This window comes from Ciconia boyciana, chromosome 1, assembly GCF_034638445.1.
Source record: "Ciconia boyciana chromosome 1, ASM3463844v1, whole genome shotgun sequence".
In the NCBI taxonomy this organism is placed as follows: Eukaryota; Metazoa; Chordata; class Aves; order Ciconiiformes; family Ciconiidae; genus Ciconia; species Ciconia boyciana.
In genome coordinates, this window is record NC_132934.1 from 190,649,067 (window position 1) to 190,660,962 (window position 11,896).

General features: G+C 44.8%; 1 protein-coding gene across 1 annotated transcript in view; it reads right to left on the reverse strand.

The window, feature by feature from the left end:
- The window catches only part of ATP7B (ATPase copper transporting beta), a 49,021-nt gene extending 37,288 nt beyond the window's left edge, over nt 1-11,733 (reverse strand). The window contains exons 1-2 of the mRNA XM_072850277.1: nt 11,357-11,733; nt 9,925-10,155 (exon numbers count right to left, since the gene is read on the reverse strand). Of these exons, the coding sequence (XP_072706378.1) occupies nt 9,925-9,987 (63 nt within the window). The 5' untranslated portion in view covers nt 9,988-10,155; nt 11,357-11,733. The remainder of the gene's footprint in view (nt 1-9,924; nt 10,156-11,356) is intronic.
- Nucleotides 11,734-11,896: the final 163 nt, after the last annotated feature.

The window sequence follows — 11,896 nt, forward strand, 5'->3', positions numbered from 1 at the left end:
TCTTAACTGCAATATTTCAAATATAACTTGAGAATGAGTAATAGTACAAAAGTAACTATTTTTAAGGCTAATTTGAGAAGACAGAAAAACCTATTACTTGTGAACTATATCAGTCATTGCTGAAGATCATAGCTTTTGTCACCTACATTTGCTATCCACATTTAGAAATAAGACTCAAGTTCTTAATTCCAGTTTTATTTGTAAATACCTCAGTATTTGTTGTGGGGTTTTAAAAATACCTTTTACCTTTGTTTTGAATAAATAAAGTGGTAAGTGTCTGAATTGTGATTTAAGTAAATGGGAAGACTTTTTTTTTTCTCCAAAGCAAGCAGCCGTTTACCCTGTAGCAGGCAAACTAATAGCAGACCCTAAGATGCCCTACCAAATCTGCAATTAAATTTTCCCCTCTACAGATCAGGAATGTAAGCCTATGTCTTAAGTGACCTCCATATATAACAGATATCCTCTAAACTGTCCCCAACTGTAGCATCCCCACCATTTAGATTTACTATTAGTTCCTTGCCAGCACTTGTTTCAAATCATTCTTGTGGTCATGTTTCAGAGCCAGAGACAGAGATTTCACTTTGATGAGACACCTGACACTATGTAAATAACATAAAGTATACCATATTTGTAAAGCATGCAAAAAAAAAGAAAAATGGCCAAAAAAAAAATAAAAAATAAAAGTAACTCTGGTTTAAGCCTGTATTTCTGGTTCTATGGCTGGTGTTTAATCCCAAGTCAAACTGCCTGGCCTCTGAATAAAAGGTCATTTCATCCCATTTCATTTATATGCACCACAATCACCTCCATTTCAAGAAAAAAAGACAAAACAGCATCTTGTGTTTGCATTACAGATGCCATGTCTAAAATACAAACATACTGCCTTTGTTAGGACAGCCTAAATATGTAAAGGCAAGCCCAAATTCAGTTTCTCTTAACAATTGTTTCTGGCTATCTTATCCTGGCAGAAACCACTTCTATACAGAAAGACAGGAATTTCCAGCAATTCCCAAATCCCTAAGAAAGCCTGAAAGCAGCACTCCTCACCAGAGGACCTGGGCTCCTCCAACACAGAGTCCTGAGCAAAGTCCTATCTGCTTTCTTGGTGTTCCAGGCAAAACTCTGCCTGGGAAGAAGGGTTTCCGCTTTCTACATCATCCATTTGGTTCTTCAACTCCTTTTTTCCCTCCTCTCCCTGTGGACTGGTTGCAGTTACTGAGTAGAAAAAGGCATGAAGGTGTTAGGGCCCTCTCTGTGATTTCACCCTTGCAGAGACGGTAATCTCTTGGGTGACCCTATGGCCACAGGGGCTCAGACACAGCCCGGCCAGGCTGGCACAAAGGCCCTTCTCACCTGTCCTCCACTACTTGCCCTTTTGGACTCTGCCACATGCTGCCAAGACAAGGCTACTGCCCTCCCGTGAGCGAACAAACCGGGGCACTGCTCACATGCCACTGACCTCAGCATCACCGTACTCATGGTGGGACTGAAGGGACAGGAGGGGCAGCGGCAGGGGCCCCCCTAACTACAGTGCTGCCCTTCGGTGGGTTTTTCTTACCAATCTGGAGATAGATGAAGATCTGCCAGCTCTCTGGCTGACTCCTGCTGCCACAGCAGGCAAGAAGTGAGGAGGGAAACCTCTGATGAGAATGCTACAGGCACGAGGGGTAGAGGCTTTGCTGTTCCCAGTTGTCAGAGATCCAAACTGTAATGTATGTGAGCTGCTGTTTAGCTAACCTATTTTTCTACAAAAATCCTGTTAATTATTTGCTCTTCAGGGCTAGGAACTATTACAGCACTGCCCTGTCCAGGTCTAATATCTTACATGAACTTACAGTCAACTCTCAGGCAAGAGCCACAGGCAGGGAGGTGCCAGTTTCTATCAGTGGACAAAACATACTTCCAAGTGACCATGAAAATATGTGGAGCTTGCCTGGATAGAGCCATACTGATTCACTGCAGAGGCTTATAGAAACTAAGTGGAGAAATAAAAAATAAAGATGAAAACATATTTGCTGTTATTTTTTTCTGCTGGAATACCTGATAATAATTCCCTACTACATCAAATAACACTGGCAGCCTACAACAAGTAGTGGGGAAGAATTCAGGTGGAAATGTCAGAACTAAAGTGACAGTCAGGGATGAAAGTATCAACACAGGAAACTCTGCTACTAATTTTATGCAATGCCTTCCATACAAACAGATGCTTTGAAAAACACCTAAGGGAAATGGCAATACAGAGTAAACCTCTTTCTGTTTATAAGTATTTTTATCTGAAATATTTAACACCTGGATTGAAATATGCAGTTAAAATCCTGCTTTCAAATGCAGACAGATTTTCTCAGGTTGCTTTCTGTGGCATGCATACTGGCTCATCACAACTCAAACTCACTGGAAAAACAGTGTTTGTTTGTTGCATGAGCACACAGAGGAAACTGGAGACATTTGACTCCTAAAGAAAGAGTTCCTGGAAGCCTGCAGTTGTGAGAAAAGGAAAATACAAAAAAGCTTTCTGACATCAAAATGGAGGGTTTTTTCAGCTCTCAGCAATCCTGTCATTTCCAGAGTTTTTTCAGCTCTCAGCAATCCTGTCATTTCCAGAGTTCACCTCAGTCTGTTCTCCAGACAAAAAATGTTTCTTCTAGGGACATGTTTAGTCAAAACCGATGCATTCTGCAGCTCAGTATAAAAGAAGGTAACCATCCTGAGAGCTGCTGAGCAACCTTCTGAGGTTTATTAACTGCCCCCAGTTCCTGGGAAGCAGAGATGTTAATCTATGGAAATTCAGGCTCAGTTCATTTATCATTCCCTCCTGGTACCTCTGCTTTTTGAAAGAAAAGATAGTGCGGCAGAGAACTACTTTTAAGCAGCCCTAGTTCACCCCCCCAGAAGAGAATCTTTCATTGAATCTACCCCATGGGAAAATCACCGACCTTTCAAGCTTTCTTCATCCCCAGAATAGAAATAAGTCAGAGGAGGTGACGAGGCACAGTGTCTGCATCTCTCATGTCTGGACTAGCCAAACAGTCTCCTCCAATAATTGTAACTCACTTCTGTCCTGCTCCGCAGCCAGTTTCTGGCTCCTTTCTCTTTCTTCATCAGTGCCAAGGAGTCAGACATGAGCACAGAATGCAAATCCTGCCTCGTCCTGGCTTCATGTGAAACAATTTGGATTTTCATCTCTCCCTTGCTTCCTGAATCAGGCAAAGAGAAGCACACACAAACACATGTGCACAAATGCACCTTGAACAAATTAGTGCAGCGTGTTTCTTTTTCAGTATGTGACCCCTTTAAAGTTTGATGACGGAGGTGCCTAACTCAGTAAAAATTTCACACTGTGAAGTTTTGCAGCTTCCTGAGCAGTTTCATAGTTGATTTAAACAGAAGTTAAGATACGACTGTGAAAGACGTGGTCCTTCATCATCCCCTTCATGTTGTGATTAGGTGCAGATGGCCACACAGACATTATTATCTGCATAAGGGAGAAAGAAAACCAAGGAGGGTTTGGGTCTGCTATCACAGACACTCAAAAATAGTCCCCAGCCCCTCAAGAATCCCAAACTTCCAGCTGAAAAAGCTGGGACTTAAGGTGAGTCTACATGTTATTTTGCAAGCTCAGTGATGTTATCAGTAGGGCTACATCATTCCCCAGCTCATTTCTGCCTGTGCTCTGGGTTGCTTGAATACATTTCCTTCACCCACCCTAAAAAATGGCAGACATTTTGATTTTTCCTGCTAATGACTGTTTAGGACAACTGACAGAAGAGTCCATGGGAGGTTAAAACACTACCACAATCTACAGGATTAAACTCCAGCAGTGGAACTGATTTGTTTTCCTACATGTATCTTTGCCCAACTGGGACAATTTGTGTGAAAATAATCTTCTGTTAATCAAAAGCTATGGGTTCAACCTGCTTAAATTGCCTGGTGATACCAATAAACATGGTTTATAGGAGCTCTTGCAAAAATTTTGTGTAGATCCAAGCTGCTTAATTCTTCATTGCTTCTGCCAAAAAAAAGGAAGCTCTTGGTCACAGATACATGGTGCAAGCACCCATGCCCTGGAATATCTAGCTCAAAAGTAAACATGGCAGTTAAATTTTTTTTTTACTAGAATTGCTTATATTTAGCAACTTTAATATTACAACACATCAGTAAAAACCTGATATATGGGCAAACCATTGGTGTTTTGCTCTAGATATATTAGTGCCACAATTTATTTCCAATACTTGTTTTTTGCTTCGCAAATATTTAGCACATGACTTGTGCAACTTTATTTCTGCCTCCTGTTACTATGCGATGAAGAACAAATGCACTGTAACATTTAACAGCCTATCACAAGACACGTGCAAAAAGGAAAAACTTACTGTGCATAAGAATGATCTAAGATTCCTTCTGCTAAAAACAGTCCCAGGCATTTTGGTAGCTAAGACAGCAGCCCTGAATGAGAGACTCAGCGCTACACAATGCATGTTTCTGAAAGAAAGTAACCAACTGTACAAGAAGGTATAAAAGACCACATGACTGTCATATGAATATCCTTACACAATATTAATCCAGTTTCTTTGTGTTATTCCTTGCCAGTGGTTTTATCTTACCAAGTTACTTGTATGTGGAGTACTCAGCAAGAATCAAAGTTACAAAAATATACTTTAAAACTGTCTCAAATGCCTTGCAGGCTTGCAGAGAACACACTGTCAGTGGATTCTACTATTTGTTCTGAATACCACTCACTTCAGAAGGCCTATTTTCATGGATTTTCCTTCAGAGTAAGGACCTTAATTAGGAAAACAATTAAAACAGGACAAAAATGCTTACAGAGGCAGCAAAAGATTAAAAACTTGGTACATCTCTGGGAAGGTGAAAACAAAGCCGACTTCATGACAAGACTAGTTTAATTTCGTTGGCATGTCCGCCACGGAATTTCTACAGACAAGGTTTTTAATAGCGTTCTCACTGCTGGAGTGGGAACACCACAGAGAGCTCAGCACTGCTCTTGCTGAAGTTATTGCCAATACCCTAAATGCATGCATACAATATCGTCTGCTACATATGCATTAAGGTGGGGAAGTTGTTAAGTGGTGACAACTCAATCAGTCTGTGTTGGACGTTCAGACATGAAAGGTATCCCTTGCAGTCTGTAAGGCTGTCAGCAACACAGTTTTCATATTGCTCACGTCAGAAGCTGAATACACTGCGATTAAAGAAAAGTTAACAGAAGAACTTTGAAAGTACTAATACGTCTGTTTTTTAATTAGCACTAGAGAGACTAAGAAAAAATAAAACAACTGAGATGATCAAGGTACTGGAGCATCTCTCCTACAAGGAAAGGCTGAGACAGCTGGGACTGTTCAGCCTAGAGAAGGCTCAGGGAGGATCTCATGAATGTATATAAATACCTGAAGGGAGGGTGCAAAGAGGACAGACCCAGGCTCTATCAGTGGTGCCCAGTGACAGGACCAGAGGCAATGGGTACAAATGGAAACACAGAAGGTTCCCTCTGACCATCAGGAAACACTTTTTCACCGTGAGGGTGACCGAGCACTGGCACAGGTTGCTCAGGGAGGTTGTGGAGTCTCCATCCTTGGAGATATTCAAAACTCATCTGGACATGGTCCTGGGCAACTGGCTCTAGATGACCCAGCTTGGGCAGGGGGGTTGGACAAGATGACCTCCAGAGGTCCCTGCCAACCTCAACCATTCTGTGATTCTGTGAACTGTAAATTATTAGAACTGAGAAAACTATTTGATCTCCCACCATCATGCAGATTTCTCCCTACAACAAGCAAGTGAACATTGCTTCCAAAATAAAAATAGCCTTCCATGAAAAGGAAGACAGTCTAAGGTGACTACAAAACACATAGGAAGAACTGCAGAAGAAACAGGGGCCATCAAACGAAACATCTGACTGCAAAGTCAGGTCTGATGAATTTATGCCAGGACTGGCAGAGGTTTCAAAATTATCATTTGAACTTGTGTGACAGTTTATGTCTGTAGCAACTCATGTAGTTTTTTGGGGAAAAAAAAAAAAAAAAAAAAGACACAACTAAACGAGGCAGAGAGTACAAGCAGATGCACTGCAGCTTTCCTTCACATCCTTTTCTATCTAGTCTGGTTGTCTTGTGAAGAACTCTTCTTTTCCCCTGTTTAGCATTGGTAAGGATCTGGAAAAGTTATCCAGATCCAGAATATCTATTTGTTTATGCAGATGCTTTATTACAATGTGCCTGAGCTACAACTGATAGGTCATATGCAGCCTGCAAGGACATCATGTTTCTTGGCTTACTCCACTCAAGAAATGAGTGCATATGGTAAGGAAGGGGCCATGAAGCTTAAAAAAAAAAGGAATATAAATCAGAGAGGGCTGCTCCTACCAAAACAATTCCTCTGGTCTATCTGTTGTTTGCCATGGGACTAAAAGAAAGACAAGAACAGTATATATGAATTGTTCTCCCAAAAACAACTCCCCCAGTTTGCTGTCACCAGGAAGATTATAGAATCATAGAATCATAGAACTGTTTAGGTTGGGAAAGACCTTTAAGATCATCAAGTCCAACCACTAACCTAGCACTGCCAAGTCCACCACTAAACCATGTCCCTAAGCACCACATCTACAGGTCTTTTAAATACCTCCAGGGATGGTGACTCAACCACTTCCCTGGGCAGCCTGTTCCAATGCTTGACAACACTTTTGGTGAAGAAATTGTTCCTAATACCCAGTCTAAACCTCCCCTCACACAACTTGAGACCACTTCCTCTCGTCCTATGGCTTGTTACTTGGGAGAAGAGACCAACACCCACCTCGCTACAACCTCCTTTCAGGTAGTTGTAGAGAGCGATAAGGTCTCCCCTCAGCCTCCTTTTCTCCAGACTAAACAACCCCAGTTCCCTCAGCCGCTCCTCATCAGACTTGTGCTCCACACCCTTCACCAGCTTTGTTGCCCTTCTCTGGACACGCTCCAGCACCTCAATGTCCTTCTAGTGAGGGGCCCAAAACTGAACACAGTATTTGAGGTGCAGCCTCACCAGTGCCGAGTACAGGGGCACGATCACTTCCCTAGTCCTGCTGGCCACGCTATTTCTGATACAGGCCAGGATGCTGTTGGCCTTCTTGGCCACCTGGGCACACTTCTGGCTCATATTCAGCTGGCTGTTGACCAACACCCCCAGGTCCTTTTCCACCGGGCAGCTTTCCAGCCACTCTTCCCCAAGCCTGTAGTGTTGCATGGGGTTGTTGTGGCCCAAGTGCAGGACCCGGCACTTAGCCTTGTTAAACTGCATACAGTTGGCCTTGGCCCATCAATCCAGCCTGTCCAGATCCCTCTGCAGAGCCTTCCTCCCCTCAAGCAGATCAACACTCCCGAACAAGTTGGTGTGGTCTGCAAGCTTACTGAGGGTGCACTCGATCCCCTCATCCAGATCATTGATAAAGATATTAAACAGGACTGGCCCCAACACAGAGCCCTGGGGAACACCACTTGTGACCGGCTGCCAACTGGATTGAACTCCATTCACCACAACTCTTTGGGCCTGGCCATCCAGCCAGTTTTTTACCCAGCAAAGCGTATGCCCGTCCAAGCCACGAGCAGCCAGTTTCTCCAGGAGAATGCTGTGGGAAACAGTGTCAAAGGCTTTACTAAAGTCTAGGTAGACAACATCCACAGCCTTTCCCTCATCCACTAAGAGGGTCACCTTGTCATAGAAGGAGATCAAGTTAGTCAAGCAGGACCTGCCTTTCATAAACCCATGTTGACTGGGCCTGGTCACCTGGTTGTCCTGTACATGCCATGTGATGGCACTCCACATGATTTGCTCCATAACCTTGCCCAGCACTGAGGTCAGACTGACAGGCCTGTAGTTCCCCAGATCCTCCTTCTGGCCCTTCTTGTAGGTGGGCATCACATTTGCTAACCTCCAGTCAACCGGGACCTGCCCGGTTAGCCTGGACTGCTGATAAAGGATTGAAAGTAGCTTGGTGAGCACTTCTGCCAGCTCCCTCAGTACCCTTGGGTGGATCCCATCTGGCCCCATAGACTTGTGTGTGTCTAAGTGGGGTAGCAGGTCACTAACCATTTCTCCTTGGATTACAGGGGCTTCATTCTGCTCCCCATCCCTGTTTTCCAGCTCAGGGGGCTGGGTACCCAGAGAACAACTAGTCTTACTGTTAAAGACTGAGGCAAAGAAGGCATTAAGTACCTCAGCCTTTTCCTCATCCTTTGTCACTATGTTTCCCCCCACACCCAATAAAGGATAGAGATTCTCCTTAGCCCTCCTTTGTTGCTAATGTATTGATAGAAATATTTTTTATTGTCTTTTACAGCAGTAGCCAGATTAAGTTCTATCTGGGCTCTGGCCCTTCTAATTTTCTCCCTGCATAACCTCACGACATCCTTGTAGTCCTCCTGAGTTGCCTCACCCTTCTTCCAAAGGTCGTAAACTCTCCTTTTTTTTCCTGAGTTCCAGCCAAAGCTCTCTGTTCAGCCAGGCCAGTCTTCTTCCCCGCCAGCTCGTCTTTCGGCATATGGGGACAGCCTGCTCCTGCACCTTTAAGTCTTCCTTCTTGAAGAATGTCCAGCCTTCCTGAACTCCTTTACCCTTCAGCACTGCTTCCCAAGGGATTCTGTCAACCAGTCTCCTAAACAGGCCAAAGTCTGCCCTCCGGAAATCCAACGTAGCAGTTCTGCTGACCCCCCTCCTTACTTCTCCAAGAATCAAAAACTATAATTTTGTGATCGCTCAACCCTATTGCCACCATCATTAAGCTCTAGACAGTGAAAACACTCCCTAATATACAGGGCTACCTCATGGCCTCTCCTTCCTTGCCTATCCCTTCTGAAGAGTTTATAGCCATCCATTGCAGCACTCCAGTTGTGCGAGTCATGGCACCATGTTTCTGTGATGGCAACTATATCATAGTTTTCCTGCTGCACAATGGCTTCCAAGTCCTCCCGTTTGTTGCCCATGCTGTGTGCGTTGGTGTAGATGCACTTCAGTTGGGCAATTGATCCTGCTACCTTTCTGGGAGGAGAAGCCCTAATTCCTACATGACCATTCTCAGGCGCTTCCGTGGTTTCTAACACATTCATAACCCTTGCATCTTTGCTGCCGCATGGATCTCCATCTCCCACCTCCACTGAAACAGCAGATCAAAGGACTTCTTTATGTGACTGTATATGCTGTGTAACACCAACGCTGGACAGTCAATCTGCATTCATGAAAAATTTCAACACTTCAGGGAAGTGCCAGACTTACGTCTTACACTGGCTATGCTGTGCACGCAGAGCATGTCTGGCTGTACAGCTAGTTGAATCAAGTCTGAGGCTCACCCTGCCGGAAAGTTCATGCACTGCAAGTACAGTACGCTGCCACAAGGCAGCTGTTTCCACTGTGACTGTGCAAATCAGTCTTTTGTTCCAGCTGCCAAATGCACAGACATACGTATTTGTTAATAGGAGATTTGGGGAACTTCCAAGAAATTGATTAGGTGTTTTCAGGAAAAGCAAGATATTTTGCTGGGCTCGAGCTAAAACATACTTCTGACACTTAGGACTAAAACCCTGAAGCAAGTGTAGGACTTGTGCTGGAAGCTTCATGGGTTAAATCCTGATTTCAGTACAGCTAACCTTGCAATGAGCCTTGACTGGAAAGAACAAGTTGTACTGTCCTAGCCACATGAAGCCAAAGGCTTTTCCAAGTACTTTTGCTATATGATTTACCGAACAGAGAGATGAATCTAAACCCAAAACACTGCATCTGCCGTTTATGGCCCAGGCAACTCAAAAGCCAGGTATGTAGGTGTCTCAGTAATTATTCTTCTTGCTTCATGGAACTCTTCAGCATTATTTAAGTCTCATCTTAATTAAGCCATGGCTAACGTGTGATCCTTCAGCTTCATAAAGACACTCAATCTAAGATTCATACCTTCCAAGGGAGTAGCCATAACCTCCTTTTCAAGTCAGTGGGGAGACACACAAATTTCATCATCTAAAATAGACCGGACTTCTTGTTCCCTGGAAGAACTGTGCCTCTTCTCTGAACCCAGGCAATTATGTTCAAACATTGACATTACAAGAGAGGTGTTTTGAGTTGAGAGATGTCAATCCAGTAAAGGTCTCTTCTGCAAACATCCCACATGCTTCTCAGGCAACTGCTCTGTCAGGGAAAAGGAATAAGATTAAGGGAGAGAAACCAGTGCCTGTGGAACTCTACTTATGAGAGCTGCTTGTTCAGAAATGAAATGTTAGGTCATGCTTGCTGGACCTCCCAACAGAACTCTTCCAATTTACCTGCTTACATAAAGGCAGAGATGCCCTGATAAAACCTATGGTCAGTGGTATTTAGGACAGTGAAGATATTTAAATAAAAACACCAGTAAAATAACCAATAAAACTCTAACTTTGAGGACCTGACACATTTCCAATTCCATTCCCACATAGTGAGTTCTCGTAAGAGGAAAACTCAATCCAGGCAGGTCAGAATCAAATAACCATTCCTTAAGCTGAACTCTTCTCGCTCCCACTGCAGTAGAGACTTCACCTGTCTACTTCGGGCTATAACAATGGCCAAATAAACAAACAATTCAGCATTTTCCAACCAGCACTCTTCTGACAAAGAAGACACAGGATGGGCTTCATAAACATCCCTAACAGCTTCAAGACTTCAAAATGCACAGGCGACTATGACATGAAAGAAATCACATGGACCTCAAAGAGGCTGAAAGATCGCAGGTTCTGGAAAGGTCCTATTCAAAGAAACAGGGCTTGAAATGCCCTCAAATTTTGGACAACCTCAGCTCTGCAAGAGACTGGACACTATCTGGATCAAATTTGCCACATAAAGTATTTTACTATTTTTAAATGGAGAATGTGGTGGGGGAAAAAGCACCTAGTGATGTGACAGGAGATCAGAAATGTTTTGGCCTGTTCTGCCTAAGCCCCTCCTCACCTACAGTCTGGCAGTTTCACTCAACATTTCCCAGCACCTGGGAGAGCAGGATGAGTTTCTTACATTGTTCCAAGGGAAGCCATTTTAGAAATAGTCTTGCTGTTTACTGACACATCATTAGTAGCATTTTAAAAAACGGCACCGTTTAGCCTTATATCTACACTAGTTCTCTGGTCTGTGCATATACTCCCCAATCAAGACAAAAGAGGAGACGAAGTATATTAGCCAGAGACAGCCTGGACATCCTCCAGTGGAAATTGTCCCCCGTGAGCATGTTCAGGGGGATCCTTTTAGAGATGGCACCAGGCACAGGGTATTTTGGACATCCTGTCCTCGGCCTCACAGAGTTAGCTTGCCCACATTCGCAGAGAGCAGACAGGTACCTCTCTATAAAGAGGGATTCACTTACAAGCAGGAGATTAAGGCAGGGCTGGAAGACAGGACATCGAATGCCATCTTCTTCTGGCCAAAGAGAGGGGCCAGTATTTACAGAGACAAAATATGGTGGATGCAGGAGAAGAAACCCCCTGTCCCAGGGAGGTCTCTGCCTTCCTCACACACCACACCGTATACCCCCCGCGGCAGGGGCCGCGGTGCCCCGGGCCTGGGCTCTGCCCGGAGGGACGGGAGGGAGGCGCTGTCCCCTGAGGAGACCCGCCGCCGCGGAGGAGTAGAAGGAGGCGGAGGAGTAGAAGGAGGAGGAGGAAGAGAAGGACGAGGAGGAGGAGGAGGAGGAGGAGGAGGAAGAGTAGGAGGACGACGAGGAGGACGAAGACGAGGACGAGGAGGGGGCGGCGGCAATGGCTACAGGGACTGTACCGCCGCTCCCGCCCCTCAGGGGGCGCTGCCAGCCCGTCCCCCCGCCCCGGGCACGGCCATGCCCCACCCGCCGCTCCCTCCCACTCGACAGGGCCGCCCTGCTACTAGCCCCGCCCCTTTCCCCTCCCCT